Source organism: Lagenorhynchus albirostris, chromosome 14, assembly GCF_949774975.1.
Source record: "Lagenorhynchus albirostris chromosome 14, mLagAlb1.1, whole genome shotgun sequence".
Taxonomy (NCBI): domain Eukaryota; kingdom Metazoa; phylum Chordata; class Mammalia; order Artiodactyla; family Delphinidae; genus Lagenorhynchus; species Lagenorhynchus albirostris.
In genome coordinates this window covers 9,510,429-9,529,069 of record NC_083108.1, presented here as the reverse complement: position 1 = coordinate 9,529,069, position 18,641 = coordinate 9,510,429, and the positions used below count along the sequence as shown (strand labels likewise).

Below are 18,641 nucleotides of genomic sequence, written 5' to 3'. Positions count from 1 at the left end.
TTCTCCCAAAATTGATGTAATGCATTTACCATTAACATGTATTGTTGCTTGCTTTGGGGGACTACGCAAACTAATTCTAAAATGCACATAGAAGAACAAAGCCTAAAGAAATGAAGAAAAAGAAAGGAAGAAGCCTTGCCAGATTTCAAGGCTAACAAAATGACTATAGTAATTAAGATAGTACGGTATTGTCACTGGGTAATCGAATTTGCCAGAAGAATACAGTAGAGAACTGAGAAATCAGCTCACACAAAATATAAGGACCTGATATGTAGGGAAGACGGCATTGAAGATTAGTGGAAAAGAAAAGGTACTGAATCTCTTCAGTCTAGGACAGCAGGTTATTTATACAGAGAAAAAAATCTCAGAATAGACATAACAATTAATATAAAGCAGATTAAATATTTAAATATAAAAGACAAAATCTGTGGCAGGGACACTCTAAAATAAGCCCCTTCTTCCATCTCCTGGGATTCATGCCCTCGTGAAGTCCCTTTCCTTTGGGTGTGGGCGTAGGGGGACCTCTGACTTGCTTCTCACCAAAGTTGACTGGGCGTCACTTCCATGATTATGGAAATGTGTTAGCAGTTTCTCTATTGATTCTCTCATCTTGGCTTTTATGAAGTTACCTGCCAATGGAGACGCTCACATGGCAAGTGACTCAGGGTCTCCAGCCAACAGCCAGAAAAGAACTGAGGCTTTCAGTCCAGCAACCCACAAAGAACTACATCTTGCCAACAACCACGTGAGCTTGGAAGTGGATGCTTCTCAGAGGAGATCCCAGGCCCAGCTACTTCATTGCAGCCACATATAAGAGCAGAGGACGCAGTTCAGCCACGCCTGGATTCCTGACCCACAGAAATTGTGAGATGATGAACATGTGCTGTTCTAAGCCACTACATTTGTGGTAATATTGTTTTGCGGCAATAGATGATGATGAGAATATTAAAATGCTTGGAAGAAGATAGAGGAGAACATCTTCAGTGCCAAGACCTTAAGAAAGATTATTTAATAAGATGCAAAAAAGTACAAGTAATAAAGAAGAACACATATTTGTTTACATTCAAATTAAGAACACCTGCGTGTCAAAATATATCACAAAAGTCCTAGTGGAAAGATCATGAAAATATAAACCAAGAAGTTATTCACGAGTATAACCAAAAAAGGATTAGTATTATTAATATACTATAAATGTCAATGAATCAATGAGAAAAAAAGAATGCAATGGAAAAATGTATAAAAGACATGAACATGGATTCCATTTCACAAAAGAAGAAACACAAATGGAAAAAGTAAGGACTACTGTGTGTGTGTGCACGTGTGCGCATGAGTGCACATGCTGCATGCGTGTTCCATGTTATTAACAGAACTTCAAAAAAAAAGTAACATTCTTTTACCCCACTAGACAGAAAAACATCTAAAAGTATGAAAATGTCAAGTACAGGAGAAATTTTGGAGCAACACAAACTTTTCTACAATGGCTAGAGTGTCGATTTGTACAAACAATCTGTAAAAATAATAATTTGGTACCAAGAATAGTCGAGGATGTGCTTTGAGCCCTCAATATATATACTAGGCTGTAGTGCGGCTGGGTGGGAAGGTTCTGGGTACAAACAAAACACAATGACAAAATTCTTGTATGTGTGCATTATACAGCATCTATAAACAGTTTTATATATAATGTTTGAAATTGCAAAAATTAAAAATATTCCCAAAATCCAACAAGATGAAAGATACATAAAGTATGGTATTTCAGATAATAGCATATATTGGAACCTACCACGAGGAAAATAAGTGAGTGATCTCCACCTACAAACATCAACATGCATTAGATAAAATTTTGAGCAAAGAAAAGCAAGTTTGCACAAGAATATATGCAATATGTTACTGTTTACGTAAAGTATACAAACATGCAAAAATATACAATATGTTGATAAGGATAGAGACATATGTGGTGGAGCTATAAAGAAGAGCAAGGGGATGGTAAACACAAAATCCAGGATAGACGTTACCTCTGGGATCGCTGGTGAGAGCAGGAGAATACGGTAATGGAAGGTCAGATATATATGCTTTGTACCATATTATAGAGTGTGTGAGTATAGGAATTCTGACTCTAAGCCCCAGCTCTGGCCACAGTTACTTATCAATATCATAGAGGAGGGCTTCTGATAGGGTCAGCACATCTTTTCAGTGTCAACATACTGGCATAACCTATCTTGCTTATCCATAATACCTACAGTTTGATAAGTAGGGGGCAGTAAAGCTGGCATATGCAAGAATCAGCAAAATAGTGTCTTCTAATTTGCATACAGTGAACCTCAGCAGGGATGTGGACAGCAATATCCAAGGAAAACCAATGAAAGAAAGAAAAGGAATTTCTCTCTTCAGTGGTATGAACCCTACTATCATAGATCTGTGGCACCTGGTCCCAATGCAGAGGGTGCATGCTCTCTTGCACTCCTTGCTGGAAGGCTGAGTTTCTGGCTGGAGGCTCTGGAGTTTGCTGCTCAGTTGTTATCTACAGGCATGGAAAAGAGAAAGCATCCAGACTTACAAAGCACCAAGCAGAATATAAAGGACCGTAGAATTTTACCCCAACCCGAAGAATATGTGTGAATGACACATGAATTAAAAGAAAATAATATTCTATAAAGATGAGATAATTTTATATTGATAAAATCATTTGTTACGTATGGTGTTAAGGTATATAATCATGATATGTGTAATTTGGATATGCTACCTCAGATTGGTCTTCACTTATTCCATCATAGCCAGTGGAGTAAATGTCATGTTCACACATAGACTTAGACACCCCCAGCTTTTATGCATATTTCATAATAAGTGGAAAAATTAAAATAAAAATACAGTGATTACAATCTATAAGATCATAATTATCTACTGAATGAAGTTATGAACATAAATTATGATTAATGTTATACAAATGGCACTTGTAACATGAAATAAAATTTCAAGTAATAGCATCATACTTAAATTCAAAAAAGTCTCTATCTCGGGCTTCCCTGGTGGCGCAGTGGTTGAGAGTCCGCCTGCCAATGCAGGGGACACGGGTTCGTGCCCCGGTCCGGGAAGATCCCACACGCCGCGGAGCGGCTGGGCCTGTGAGCCATGGCCACTGAGCCTGCGCGTCCGGAGCCTGTGCTCCGCAACGGGAGAGGCCACAATAGTGAGAGGCCCGCGTACCACAAAAAAAAAAAAAAGTCTCTATCTCAATAAAACTCAGAAGGAAATACGATATTCTCTGGAAGAACTCAAACCATACTCTAGAAATAATGACATTGAAGTACATGAAAATTTGAATAAATTTTTCTCTTAAAACGTGAACATGAAAAAAGCACTATTTCCAAATTAATATATGAATTGCATAAGTGTGATTTTACATGTTTGTGCAACTCAGCTGATATATGGAATACTAAAATAGGTGTCTATTTGGTCTACATACTATGTATGCTCAAATTCTCTGGAAACATTTTAATATTTTCTTACTGGAAAAATGGTGCATCACATTACATATGGGTTTGATATATAATGAATTGGAGATGATCACAAAGAGGAAACACGTATCTTCTATTAATTTTCACGTGTGATTTTATTTAATCCTTATATCAACTCTGGGGGAGTTTTATAGATGGGGAAATGGAGATTTAAAATTAAGAAAATTGCCCAACACGTCACAGCTGGTCATTATTTACTGACCTAGGGATTTGTATTCAGTTTTATCTAATTTCAAAGTTCATATAATATATAAAAGTGTTGTGAATATAACATTTTTAATAGAAATCTCCCTCTTCAAATTAATCAAGGAAATGGGAGAAAGGTGCAAACAAACCTTGTGAAAAACCCACCAGTGCAATCTGTTGTTTATACACAGAAAACCTTCCACCTCTTATCATAATGGAATCCTGCCAAGTTCTTATGTGTGGATACAAGCAAGTACCTTTTTACTCATGCGTTCAATAATGGGATTTTTGAGTTTTATAATTAATGTGGGCTGAAAGATAAAGTATAACTGAATATATGTACATTTCATTTTGGTAAATCTCGAGAGAAATAACACAAGTTCCTTGGCGCACGAAAGCCCACCGCAAGCGTGCTGTGCTCTAGTTAGCACTGAATTAGCCAGGGCACCCACGTTAATGTCTGGAGTAAAAATGAAGAGCAAAAATCACCTATTTTGTTTGTGTAGGGTTAACTTTTATTAACTGCATTATTTATATGCAGTTGTCTTTTCATGGGTATTTTATGGAAGCAGTTTCATCACTTCTTGGTTGTATAGTGTTCTTATTTTAAAATCCCAAGAACTTTAAACAAATCTACAACAAAATTAATCTTTTGAAACAAGCAAAGGAATAACTGAATACATAATTAAAATAATAAATAGTAATAAAATTGGGCAGTAATATTTCATTGTAGTATAACAGAGGTTGGGAGCATCATTTGCATTATGCAATGAATAAGGTAAGAAGTGCCTTCAGCGTTGTTCATAGAAGGATGTCAGATTTTAATGCAGAGATTAGAGATTTTATGTTGTTCATTTACTAAATGAGAAAAGTGACAGTGATGGGAGCTGAATTAACTTCCAAAAGAAGAAATGGAGAGCATCATGGGTGTCACATGTGCATGAAGGTTTGCTTCCTTAAATCATTAGAAGCAAGGTATATACCCATGTTTGGAAATAGAGAGGAAGACAATATATGGGAAAACACCACATTATCTAGGACGTTGGAAAACCTGAGACACTTATAGGTGGAATTCATCAGTGTTAAGACACTTGAAAGAAACATTTCATCTCAAGAGTCACAGCAATACAGAAGTAGTTTAAAGAAATAAAACAGAAAGAGCAATTGCAATGTACTGTAGAAAAGATTTGCTCAGATTACAATTTATCCTTTTTTTCTCAAGTTTTAGCTATAATGTTTCAAAGAGATTCTTAAATAATTCATACCATAATGAACACAATTGTTATATGAATGATTCTCCTTGTGCACCTTACTTTGTGTTCAGATTTAGGTTCAGAGTTCCTTCCTTCCGTTCTTTGCTCCTTTGTTCCTTCTTTCCTTCCCTCCCTCCTTCCCTTCCTTCCTTTTTGGTATTATTTACATGGTAGGGAACAGAACAGGTGGGATTTTTTTCCCAAAACAAATTCTTTTAAAATATGTTTGATTGACCGTCAGCTCCATAGGTTTTGTTCACTGCTGCATTCTCAGGATTGGTTAGCTGTGCCTGGTAATGTGAATCTGGAGGTGCTGAGAGGGGAGGGAGAGGAAAAGAGATGCTACTGGCCAAATGGAGCCTGGATGAAATACACTGAGGTATCCTCCTTCGTACTGTTATTACTAGCAGTGATCTGCATGCAGCCCAGTCAGACCGTACTCACACATCCTTTTCTCCTCAGGGCATCCCTTGATATTCAGTTATGGACCACATTTCTTTGTGATAAATGTGCTGGGGTAGTTAAGTGAGGGGGTGGGGGAATTGGGAAAGAGCAAGTGTCAGCGGTTTTGTTCTGTTTGCGCTTCTCTTTTGCAAGGGCTACTCGTTGATGGGACATCCTGTGACAACTATAGAGTCAAACCTAATGAGGAAAAGCACAGGTGGTGATCTCTGTCCAAATTTACTGAAACTCCACAACTACTCCTTTTCCTCGTAACCACTTTTTCAGAGATAAATCCTGTCTACTACAGAGTAGATAACACTTTGCGGTGCCTTTCCTCGGGTGGTAATGGCTACCCGGCATGCCCTTCCTCTCCTTCTCTTCTTGATGAATTCTGGAGAGACCATCAGTTCTTTGGGGCAGGGTCAGAGTCAACCAGTTTTTGTGTTATCCCCTCATGCTAATCAATATCTTGACAGTAGATACCCCAGAATTACCGTGAATAAGTGAATTGATAATGGAATTGTAAACCTGCTCCAAATTCCTTCACAAAAACATATTCCCTAGAGAGAGAATATGGGCTTCAGATTAATCTGTAAAATGAATACCAGTGAGTTGTTGTGAAGATTGTAATGATATACATGAAAACCTTACAGTTCTGTGCAGCACATACTAAGAGACTAATTCATGATAGATCCTTATCTTTCTTAAAAAAAAAAAAGTCTTCACTCTGCCAACCCTGTGCACCACCTACTAGAATATCTCAAGGGGCCTGCAGGTACCTTCCTTTTAGAGATCTCCTGCTTGAATAGATACCCCACCAGTGGCAGGAGGGGCAAATGTGGAGCACAGGTGCATAGTACGGGATGTTCTTGCCACTTAGTAAGTTGGAATGATGTACATAGAAGAGTGAAATGGACTGAGGGCAAGTCAAAGACAGGACTTGGAATTAAGATAAGGGAGTAGAGGCACGGCTCACCCATCACTAAGGGTGCTAGTGGCCGAAATTGTGGGACTGCATTTTCCAACTCAGCTCCATACAAAATCCTAACACAATTACCCAAAGTCCTAAAGAAAAGGGCTGTTACAAATTATCCCAACCATAGCCAAGTTGCTTTTAGCTTTTTATTTGTTTATTAATAGAGGAGTTGTGTTATTACATATAGCTTGAATAAACTTCATAAATGATCTTCAGTACAGGTTTTCTTTGCTGCATAACTGGACAGGTGTGAAAGAAAAACGAAAATCAAAAACAAAAGCAAAACCCCCACAGTGTGGAAGGCTTAGCCGAACCTATCTTTGGAAATAGAATTAAACATGTTACTTGGACTAAACACAAGCTCATGTAAATTATAGCTAAAGCAGCTACAAGTTAACTAGAGAATGTGAGAATCTACTGTTTGATGTTCCTACCATCCTTTGTGCAAAAAAAAAAAATTCAGTTTAGTTCTTAAAATATTATTTGGATTTTTCTGCCAACATGAAGGGAAATAGAGATATTAGTCAAGTACTGTAAACACTGCCTTAGCAGCTATTTTGACATACTTTGGTTTTCATTTAAATAAGCAGTAGGTAGCCCGCATATTAAATTCCTTGATCTGTCTTAGATTAGGCTCCCTTACGTCTGTAAGTGGTGGTATAACATACTGCCTTCTATTCACATTTTTTGCTAAATTAGTGATTTTTTGTAATTATGATCAGAGTTAAGTCAATCAAACAGATTCTAAAACCACTGTTAATGTTTACTTATAGATAACTGAATGTGGTAGACTTTATATCAAGAACGTCTAGGATCTATGATGACCAAACTCTGCTGATAAATGACACCAATCAAAAGTCACTGGCAGACAGAAGGGGTGGCGTTTCCACAAAAGGGAAAGAAAATTAAACATAACTAGTGTGTGTGTGGAGAGAGGTTTTTCTTCAAATATGAAGATATCTGTGCCAGATCCCATGCCATGGCTGGGTACTGGACATAAATAATTATCCCATTCTTGCCAGGCCACTTACAGTGCTACGTCTTCTGTTTGTCCAAAACGCCAGCCAATCAAATGTCTAATATTGAGGGTTTAGGCTGAGTGTGTATGAGTTGTTGTGCCACCTGCCTAAAACTCATGCCTTTCTGGGTTTCTAAAGATTAAATTTAAGTATAATCATAGATTTATCTTCTTTCTCCTGAACAGATTCTCCCCTTTCCTTCCTTTCTGGAATTGTCATTACAGTAAATTCATCTCTGGATATGGCCTATTTCATCCTAAGTGAGTAATTTGCATTATTTCAAACTTTTGAAAACTAGATCAACATTACCACTATATTTATGTTACTTTTGTCAGCAAAACGGACACATTCTTTCAAAATTTCAACATTTCAATGATATTATTTTAATAGAAGCTTTAATTCCAGTTGGGCCTAAGTTTGGGGAAGTTAATGAGGAAAGGAATTGATTTTATGGAAAAGACATTTTTTAAAGTGTTTCCTTTGGAAGTGTCACACAGTGATAATCGTTGTTTTAATTATTTTCAAGACGATCAGAATAAAAATAAGTGTAGAGTCTATTCACATTTCTTCCCAGGATAACACCCTAGGAATGTAGGACTTAGACGTTCTGAGATTATAATTGAGATTATAAGGCAGGGGCTCCCAAGCATGAACAAATGGACGCATATGCAACGGCTGGGCCGTCCCTCACCCGTGTAAAACATTGCTCAGAAATAGAACCTGTGAATAGAAGTCTTCTCCTCCAGCTAAGTTTCCCTTGGGGTGGGAGTGGATGAGTGGACAAGGAAATTCACCTTGACCTTGCTATGCTGTAAAAGTTAAGATACACTGTGAAGATCATCTTAAGTGTGTTCCTTTCTTTAGCTATACATAAGATATTCCCATATTGTTCCCGTATCCATTCACAGAACTGCTCTTTCTTTTCCATTTTCTCCCCCCCACCTGCTCCATATACTCACCCTGGCTCTCTTCTGCCTGTGGGCATGTTTCTGTACAAAGTTAAAGGAAAGGCAGTGGTACAGTTTCTGTCTTCTCTGCTGTTACTTGCACACGTTTGTAATTCTTACCTTGATCAGGCCTAATATTACTTGCAACCCAGAGCCTTTTTATTTGATCTGATTTAAGATCACACATCCTGGGAATTGAAAGCAAACACCGAGACTCTGACCAATAATGGAAACAGTGTTATCATCCATGTAGAAATGTTACATGCTTGTTGATAACCCTGAGATAGGACGAATAATCTTCCTTGAGAGTAATAGTGTGGATTCAGGTCTTCAGTTGCCCTCTCAACCTGTATTAATAGGATTTTCATTCATTTTGACACTGTAAAGAGAAAGCAGGGAAAGCTACGAGAGGAAGCAGATGGGGTTGGGGGGGGGAGTGGTCAGTCTGCTTTCACGCTGTAATGGAAGAAAAATGACAGCCCAGTTAGCTTTAGCTGGAATGTAACGTATCCGCAGCTTTATCACCCTGGAGGCACATTTTGACATAATAACAAACTACTGAGAAAGAACCACTTTTACCTAGGTCAGAATGACAGACTCCCAAGTGTTAGAGCATGGGCGACGGGGAGGGCGTGTGGAAACTACAGTCTGAAGCATTAGGAAGAAGGCTGCAGTCTGTACAGAGATTTTCATCAAGTCTCCACACTGCCTAATAGTTTTCATCCAATACCTTGTAATTACTCCTCTGGCTTCTAATGGCATAGCATTTTGATTTCAGAGCCTACCAAAATAAGATGAACCATACTTTATGACGACTATATTTATAATAAGATGCAGATGGTAAAGGAAACAGATGCCTCTGACATCATCTCCCATTCGCCTTCAACTTTTGCCGACACTGGCAGTCTGTGGACTCATTCAAAAGGATGCAAGATAAGTCAGGCAGTTTTCCAATTCTGTTTCCAGTCTAAAAAAACACTGGCAGCAGTGGCACTGCTTTCTTTGAGTCATACAGTGATAATTCCACAAGGAGAAATCTGATTCTAAGGCTATGTCAGGCTTTGATGCAAAACGAATCATGAGAACAGAAAAAAAAAAAAAATTCCCACAAATATCGGGAGTTTAGCCATTAGTAACTACTGACTGTTTTGCGTGACAGCAACAGAAAGAAAAGGGTGGGAGTGGTGATGGTGAACAGCTACAGCTTCACGGGAGCAAGAAAGAGAGCGTTTTAAAAAGACAAGCAGGTCTAAAATACCGTACCGGTCCTTGGCAGCCACCGTTCCAAGACTGATTCTTTATTACTTCTAAATAAACAACTTTGAGGATTTTCAGGTCATTGTTTCTGACCTCAAAAAAAAAAAAAAAATCCATTCTGTATTTCCACCTATATTTTCCAGAAGGGATCCTATAATTCTGATAGGAGTTTTCTCCATTTCCCCAGTGATATCAGTGAACATTATACACAGTAAAAATATGTGTGTGTGTGTGTGTGTGTGTGTGCGTGCAAGATAAATGCATTAGGACACCTTCTGAAAAAGATAAGGAACTTTTGCAGTCCATCTTGAAAGCAACAGACACTTGGGTATAGCAGCAACTGCAAGGCCTTTAGCAGTGTGTGAGGTTCGAGATAGATCAGCACAGTTACAGATGAAGGAGAGAGTTAAGACAAAAACCTTTAAAATCTTCCTATCTCCCCTGACCACTGTAATATAACTTCATCTACACCTCTGCAGCAGAAAACATTTTAGCAGAAAAAATTCAGAAACAAAGGCAAGGAAAAGTGGTGACATGAAAATGAATCCTGCTATAGGCCAAACAGGGCGCTTATTTTAAACAATCTCTCTGTGCAAGGAGGAAGCTGATCACTCACTCCACACACACACACACACACACACACACACACACACACACACACACACACACACACACACACACACACACACACACACACACACACACACACACACACACACAGTACAAGAATATACAAACTCATCTAATTCATATCCACAAACTGGGTTGGAAATTATTAGTGCAAATTTCTGCTGACCTGCAGCATTTAGTCCATAAACTTTGGATATCCTAGACGATCCATCAGTGTCCAGCAGATGTTTTCAATCAGTTTAATTTCATCTCTAGGCAAGTTCTGTTTCCAAACATTAGTATTAGTTGGTGATATTTCCCCTTCATAGGGAAGATAGAAAAGGTTCGTGGAGGTGGCAAACAATATTTGGTTTAAACTAGCAGGAGACAAAGGAATTCCAAGAAAGGCAAAAATCCTTTCAGTGGTTTTCTGAGGAAAATGCACAATATCTTCAAACTTGATCATCTGGTAGCTGGTAGGCAGCAGGTCTGTGTTTATCCTCAAGGCTGCTGCAGTGTTTGCTAGCCACACGTGAGCCAGCAGAGACACTGCGTGTGGCTTGGATTTTGATAATTCTTTCCTCAATGATTCATACTCGGAAGCATAGCCCGAATTTAAGTTACATTTGCCTTTACCTCCCTCTATTTTAAACAATTTAGCTAAGTGCTCTGGTACATTCTTCAAAGAGTAAAGACTTGGTTTACTACTGTACAGCATCGAATAAATCCACGCCCGAGGGTCCCTCACCACGTACAAGGCCCTCATCGAAGCTCCTAAAACTTCGTGGAAGAAATGCAGCTTTAAGGTCCAGCTCCCACTGTTCAGGCTGAGCACAGGCCGCGCGCTGGGGTAATGGACCAGGTGTCTTCTCAGAGCCCGAATGTATTCAGCGTCTCTATCAAAGGCGCCTTTCATTCTGCTTCTTTGTTCTGGCAAAGACTCTCTCCTTTTCAACTTCCTTTTTTTGTCCTTATTCGTGGTAAAATATTGGGCCAGTTTACCCCTGCCGGGTTCGTGCAGATGGATGTTTTGCAAATGGAGTTTTGTGTCTTGGACCAAGGACTGCAACCAGCCTCGGAGTAAACGGAAATGCACACCATGGACATCCGACGCCTTCCATTCACAGGCATCCACAAAGGAGTCGATCTCAAAGTCAGTTTCAGGGATGTCAATGTAGGCTGTGGGAACCCTGATGTAGAGAAAGTCACTGCTGTTGAAGAAGAGTTGTTTGAGAATTTCAGCTCCTGAGCCAGGAAGTGAGGTAATGACGATGTCAGGAAGATCGATGCGGTGCCCTTGGGGAGACACAGGCTTTGGGCTCGCTTCGGCCTCTGGCCTCGCCCACTTTGCACAGATGGGCTGAGTGCAAGTGCTCCACACATCCACCAGCTCAACGAACCACAAGGCAATAACAAGGGTGAGGATCCACCGCATTAGCTTTCTAAAAGAAAGGTAAAACCGCCACTGAAAAGTTAAGATCACCAAGCTGACGCACAAAATCAACCCAACTGCTACATTAAATTTAAATCCAAAGGGAAAAATCACTCTGTCACGTCTTACGGGCTTCACTATGGCTTGAGTGCCCAAACCAAATCGGGTTATTTGGACCTGATCAGCCACGCTGGCAAAGCCGCCAAATCCCAGGTAATCGAACCTTGTTTTCAAGTTGTGGTAGTCAGTTACAATGGAAACAACGTGTTCAGTATTATTGACATTGAGAGAAATCTGAAGTCCAGAATTGGAATTATCAATAAATCTGCAGCTGGAAACATTGACATATGGCCCATAAAAGACATATACGATTCTTGTGATTGTGGATTCCATCTGAAATGTAACATTAACAAATTGAGTCCACCGTTTCTTAAATTCAGCGGCTTGCTCTGCTTCCTGTATACTAGCAATGGGGCTACTGCCACGATGATCAAACCAAAACATTTTGTAATGTGCATCCCACACATCCATCATGGCGCCGTTATACCTGTTCATGAACCTATATGGGATGTACTTAAAATCAATATCCAGATTATGGAAGAAGGCACTGACAGATTTTATTGGGGAATCTTCTTGTCTCTCGACATGATCAACAACTAGCAGAGTCTGAGAGTTTAAGAGAAGCAAAGCCCGATACACACTTTTCAGCTTCATTGCTGAGGAATAAGCTGACACTGCTTCCCCACTCACAAATACCATGTCCCCATGTTGAGAGGCAGTAATGATTTCCCCCGCTGCATCACCAACCTCCTCGCCGGTCCACTTAAGCCACTGTGCACATTCTCCCAGCTGGCCTTCCCAGGGCTTATTACATTGGCTTGTGGGTGATGGCGCAAACACCAGTACGTTGTTAAGGTGGCTCAACTTGGGTCCATAGAGAGCTTCGGAAACAAATACCTGCCCATTGGGGGCAAAAGTGAATGAGTTCTGATCTGGATGTTCATGTCCTGGGTTAAAGCTTCTCCACCCATCAATCCAGGAGTATGGCTGGAAGTGAACTATGTCATAGACAGCTCGCCCTCCTAGCTTCCCAGATTTAAAAGACACAAAGGTATTGGTCTGTGTGTTTGGCAACCCAGCCCCATAAGTGACAACACCCCAGTTAGGGAACGTGTGCATTTTTGCAGTACCATATTCCGCAGGAGGCCGTGGGGTGAGCTGGGGATCATACCAGATGTATTCAGTGTGAAGAGTACTCCATCTCTGGGCAGTGGAGGGGACCATCGGTCCATCTTTAGGCCGGTGCCTTCTGATTTGCTGAGCTAACCAATTGCCAGCTCCGTTCTTTAAGACAAACTTATCCAAAAAAACTAACTGGCTCTCGGGACCATAAAACCAATTATAATTGGAATCTGCTATACCCACAGTTCTTTGGAAGCCTGGCAAGAGGGTGGCGTAATAGAACCAAAAGTGCATTTTTAACCAGTTATTATCCAAGTTGTTGATATTAAAATGGCGCTGGGCCAGAAAAACATACTGTGTGACTGACTTAGCCGTGTAGCTTCCATAGGCAACACCTTCATCCAAAGTACCATCGACAATATGATTCAACAGAAACATCATCTTTTCCATCACATCTACTACAACCTGTTTCCATAGATTTACTTTAGATCCTTTATCCACCCCAGTCACCAAGGCCCCAGTGAGTAACGCTATCATATTAGTAGCTTGGTGGTTATGAAGAAGTTGTTTGCCCCATGAGCGGACCTTGGAATACTCATACATTTCCTCAGTAATAACCCATATTTTTTCTAGGTATTTTTGCCTTCGATGATCATCTAATAAGTTATATAAAAAGTCAAAGGCAGTGGCAAAACCTGTTAAGGAATGGCCAACTGGAACCTCATCCCCTGGTGCATTCTCCACCAGCCAGTCTTTGTAGCCCACCATCCTGTCCATATATTCCAAAACAAATTCAAAGGCAACTTTGTCTTCTGGGCATAACAAACAGTACAGTGCTAAAGGGGGCAGATTGTTACCATAAATTTCATTCCACTTGGCAGCAAAATCAGCATGCTTGGGTGGAGGTAGGTAGTATGTTGGGTTGGACAGCATAACCATCACTGCACTTCTGATAGCTCTAAAAAGATGCAAATGGCTTGTGCGAGACTTTTGCCTCATTGCTTGGATCTCTCCAGCATCAAAATATAAATGTGGATGAAGCATAGTTTTCTTCAGCTTTTGGTTGGGTCTGAAATCTTGCACTTTCTGTGTCTTAAGCTGATCTATGTCATCTGGGAAAACTGCCCAGTCAGAGTAATTGCTCACAGATTCTTCAAAAGTAGAGAAAGCAAACATCACTAACAGTAAAAATAAGAAATGTCCTGTAAACATTAACGCCATGATCCATCGGGGAGCTCCTTTCCTTAGGCATACATGTCAAACACAGTGCTCAATGTGTTTCCCATCTGCTGAGTATAAAACATACATTTAAGGCCTTGATAAAACACAGACTGTAAATCGGATATGCTGTGAAATCCAGCTGACATTCGGCTCATTCAAAGCAAGTACAGTTGCCAAAAAGAGAAAACTTACACTGTGGATCTGTTTGCCTGATGCAGTGTTGCTTCCAATAAAACTTCAAGGAATGTTAAAACCTCTAATTTTCCAATATCACACAGTGAACAGGGGTGGAGATAGTCAAAAATACCATGAATTCACAATTTACTTCCTTGACATAAATCTACCGAACACAAAGAGTCAAAAAACACACATTGTAAAAAAAAGAAAAAGCACTCCAAAATCCACGTTAAGAAGTCATTCCTGGAGCAGGAAACCATCATCATACGTGTCTGATGCCTTTGCCTGTGTGTGCTCAGAGAAGCTGACAAAGTACTGCAATTCTTGGAGCTGACTGGGTTGTTACTCCTCTCAGCTTTTTACACTTTTTGCTTTGAGAATTTTTTCTTCCTCCATTTTTGGGGCAAAAACATCCTCAACAAGTATTCAAAGTCCTACTTGGTTTTAAAACACTCAAGATTCCTGTCCTCATTTCAGATCTGTCTTTTTTCAGGCTTACTTACTCATCAGCCTATTATGACCCAGAGAAAGCATTTTCCCATCTTCTTTTATCAGCTTCATCGGTACAGCTATGAAAATCTAATCTCTTCAGCCACCTAGGTACTTCTCTTCCAATCATGAAGTAACCACCAACTGGGAAAGAAAACTCCCCTTTCACCAACAGTGACGTGTCTTTTCTGTTCCTTTTTCATGACATACTCCTTTCTGGGGGAAAAACAAAACAGAAATTCTCTGAGGCTACAAGTATGCTGGGAGTGGACATAAACAGAAGATTTAAATGTTCTAACGTCTCCTGATAGAAATTTTAGCATCACAATGAGATCTGTTAATAACTACAATCTAGGTTAGACCAAATGGTTCTTTTTTCTTATACTTTTCAACGCATATATTAGGATAACAATGGTGGCAGAAGACAAGCGGCTACAAGATGTAACTTTCCTAAGAGTATTTATTTTAACTGTGGCTTGCTTTAGTCATTTAAAATGTTTTTATTCAAATGCAGTTAACAGAAGATGAGTCCTGCTGTCATTCTTGTTTTGATCACAGAAGACTCAGAGACAAAAAGCAAAAGTTTAAAGGACCATTATGATTCCGGTTGAGGGTTTAACGTTCAAGGGCTCAGAAGGTGTCTTTGCCAGGGGAACTAGTAAGAGCAGTCACTTTTCTCGAAGGAGAAATCATGACAGTGTGTGGGAGCGAGGAACAGCGAGCGGTCCTGCACCAGTCTCTCTCCCGTAGCCCGGTTTTCCATCCTTACAAGAAGCCACCAGAGGGAGCTCAGACCCACACTCAAGGAGCAGCTTCGCCGCTGCCCGTCTTCGGTTCTGAAGAACCTAACCAAGTTTCAGTCTTGGACAAGTCTCCTCTCTGCAGGAAACATGAACGCTAGGAGTTCCCTGATCCGCTCAGCCTGTTGCATTTTTTCATTCGCTTCCTACGAACATGCCAACTCCATCCTCTGCTCCTCACCCCCGACCTCTGGCTGTGGTTTGGGGATAAGAGACCCCTCAAGGGCCAAGTCCGCTTACCTTGGCAGGTCCGGACGGGGTCTCCCGGCAGCGGTGGGCCCGGAGGAGACGGAAGTGGAGAGTTGGAGAAAACTGCTCTGCGCTGGGAGCCGGGCCGCGCGGCCCCCCGCAGGGCTCCTGGCGCCCCCAGCCCGGCGCCCCCCCGCACTGCAACAGGCTGCGGCCCCGCGCTCGCGCCCCGGCCGGCGCCGCGCGGACACGCCCGCCCTCGGGGAACGCCGGACGCCCCCCGAGCAGCCCCGGACCACGGAAGGCAGATCCGCGCGCCCCGGGCGCGCTCGTGGACGCCGTGTCCAGAGGGGCGCTGGCGTGTCCAGAACGCGATGCCGCCGCGGCCGCCGCTCCTCGGTGCCAGCTCCGGCCGCGCGGCCCACGGAGGGCGAGAGAAGGCTAGGCGGGCCGGGGGCGGGGCGGGAACGACGGGGGCGGGATCAGGGGCGGGGCCTCGGGGCTTCGGGGCTGGGGGAGAGTGACAACAGGAGGCTCAGGCTGGGAGTCGAGGGCGGGGCTGGAAGGGTGAGGGGGCGGGGCCGGAGGAGGGGCCGATCGCCCCCGGGATCAGAACCCAAGGGACTCGGGGCGCGTGTGTTTCCGGCTGCTGTGGCGGCCTCGCGCTCCCGCACGGATAGAGCCCGAGGAGGGGGAAATTTGGGAGTGCGAGCGTCTGAAGACGGCTCCCTGCCGGCCGAGTCCCGCTTCTCTTATCCCTTCGGTTGTGGGGAGAAGGCCAGTCTAACAGGGCTAGGAGTGGGAGGAAGATAGAGGAGGTTCTGGGCCTGATTACAAACGATGGGGGAAGCGGGGGCGGGCGGGGTGACGCTGTGGGATGTCATGGATCACACTTGAGGAACAGCAAGGGCTGAGAAGGGGAAGAATGTGAGGCAGCCTGGCTGAGGTTGCTGTCAGTCAGAAATGCAAAATCAATATACCGGATTAATGTGAGACTGACTTCAGGAGCACAGACACTAAAGATCAGGGGGAAACAAAAAAGACTAATCAGCTTTATTGATCGGAATAATTTCTCCGGCAGTATAAAGATGGAAAGGTATGGGACAAACAGGTGGAAGGAACCTCTCATTAAAGAAGTTAAACCTGGAATTCAGTGAAGACCCACAGGCAGCGAAGACTGTGTGGCTCAGTTATGTGGCACGTGTGTGCAGTTCCAGACATTGGAAATCGTACAGCAGCTGTGATTCCTGTGGTACTGGACATATGGAACTTCTCACAGACATCTGAGATTACACTTGGGCAGGAGTCAACCTAAGGTCTACCCTCTGCTATCACGAATAACTTAGTAAGGACAGGAATACAGTGAAATATCAGTTGTTGCAAATAAACAAACCCCTCCCCAGTTGGAGATTGATGACGCCTTCACTTTCATCCTACTCCATCCCATTTTGGGAAAATGGACAGATATGTGTATTAAAAAAGTAAATGTCTTGCTTAGATCACTTCCTGGTAAAACCAAACCGTAGACCGTTGCTAGCAGAATAATTTCAAAATAATTTACCTTGGGCGGAAATGTGACCTCTACCTTCTCATCAGTCTTCTATTTTATCCCCTTCGGAACCCAACCCCAGTCCAAATGGTCAGTCTTGCTTTTACTTTGCTGCTTCCATAACTGTGCTTATCCCGTTCCTTCCTGCATAGCATCCTCCACCCAACACCCCCATTTACTAGGTGAAATTGTTTTTGACTCTTGATGTTCTTTTATCATACTTGTCTCAGCTCAGATGCTTAAATTCTTCTGTAAATACACCCTAGATTTTTCCCTAACCAGAATGAACTACTTCAGCACTCTATGATTTATATCTATATTCAGCCTCAGCTCATTTGTTTTACGCTTAATATTTTCCCTGGCTCACTCCTGTGCTCTATTCAAAGCTCCTTCAGGTCATGGGCATTCACTCAGCGCCCACCCCGATAAGGGCTGTACCTGTGTTTGAAATGAGTTGAACCTTCAACAGTTGGGCTCACGTAGAGCATTGTCTCCTCCACTGAGATTCATTGTGAAACAAGGATCCTCCTTCAAACTCCAGAGGCAAAACTTCCTGTAAACATCTGGACTGTCCCCCTATGTGACCCACGATGTAGAAAGATGACCCATGGCTTCCAGCCTCCCTTACGGGAGAAAGTAGATTTGGAGGAAAGAGGAGCCCAAATGCACAGATTCTTATAATTTTCTGCAAAGAGGAGCTTTGGAAACCGACTAGGAATTCGTGTTAGTAAATACAGTGAGTAAACATGCAGACCATTTCCCAGAACAAAATGTGTGCGTGGGACTCTTTCATTCTGTGGTTGCAGAGTGCCTCACGACATGAGGGTAAAGTGAACCATAGAGAATTATTATGAGCACTGACATCTGCCGGGGGAATATTTCAACTTTCATCCAATCCTTTTCTTTTTTTCTTTTTTTTCGGAGTTAACATCAGTATGATCATTTTTACTGTACAGATGAATGCATTCAGGTACAGACATTGTGGCTTTCAGGTCTGCCCCATGCATCTGCGCTGAAGCTGTGGGATGCAGCGAACCTCTCAGCATTTCTAGATGAGCTTTCAGGCTAATTCACTTTGAACTGGCATCGTCTCCAAGTTGTGAGTCCATTGAAATAAAACAGGAGCTATGGCTGAACAATTCAAGTCATTGGCAGAAAGGGTGGTAGGTAAATGGCACTATGAAAAATGAAGAGCGTCTTGTTTCTGTGAACTAAAAATGGATAGCTCCAATTATTGCTCCTTCCACACATGAAGATGGTACAAAGTTAGTTAATTATAAATATTGCATCCAGCCGTAGAAGGGATGAGCTGTATGTTATGTTATTGCGCATTAAAAATCTTTATGAGTGTGGCAAGAGATACATATACCAACAGCTGATACATTCAGGATCCTGGAGC

The 18,641-nt window shown here is 41.9% G+C and overlaps 1 protein-coding gene across 3 annotated transcripts; it reads right to left on the bottom strand.

The window, feature by feature from the left end:
* Positions 1-1,833: 1,833 nt before the first annotated feature.
* On the bottom strand, positions 1,834-14,092 carry DSEL (dermatan sulfate epimerase like). 3 transcript variants are annotated; one of them, XM_060170748.1, is made up of 2 exons: positions 10,391-14,092; positions 1,834-2,518 (listed from the first exon to the last, which is right to left on the bottom strand). In XM_060170748.1, exon 1 carries the CDS (start codon positions 14,036-14,038, stop codon positions 10,400-10,402), a length of 3,639 nt encoding a protein of 1,212 aa, XP_060026731.1. In that variant the 5' UTR covers positions 14,039-14,092; the 3' UTR covers positions 1,834-2,518; positions 10,391-10,399. The 3 variants fall into 3 exon arrangements, 2 of the variants coding, with proteins under 2 accessions (XP_060026731.1, XP_060026732.1); XM_060170749.1 differs by lacking the exon at positions 1,834-2,518 and adding an exon at positions 6,521-8,793; XR_009544365.1 differs by lacking the exon at positions 1,834-2,518 and adding an exon at positions 10,163-10,209 and having other exon boundaries at positions 10,272-14,092.
* Between the last annotated feature and the right edge of the window lie 4,549 nt (positions 14,093-18,641).

Bases quoted from the DNA above. Each gene is read 5' to 3' on its own strand.
- DSEL (XM_060170748.1), bottom strand. From the start codon at position 14,038: ATGGCGTTAATGTTTACAGGACATTTCTTATTTTTACTGTTAGTGATG.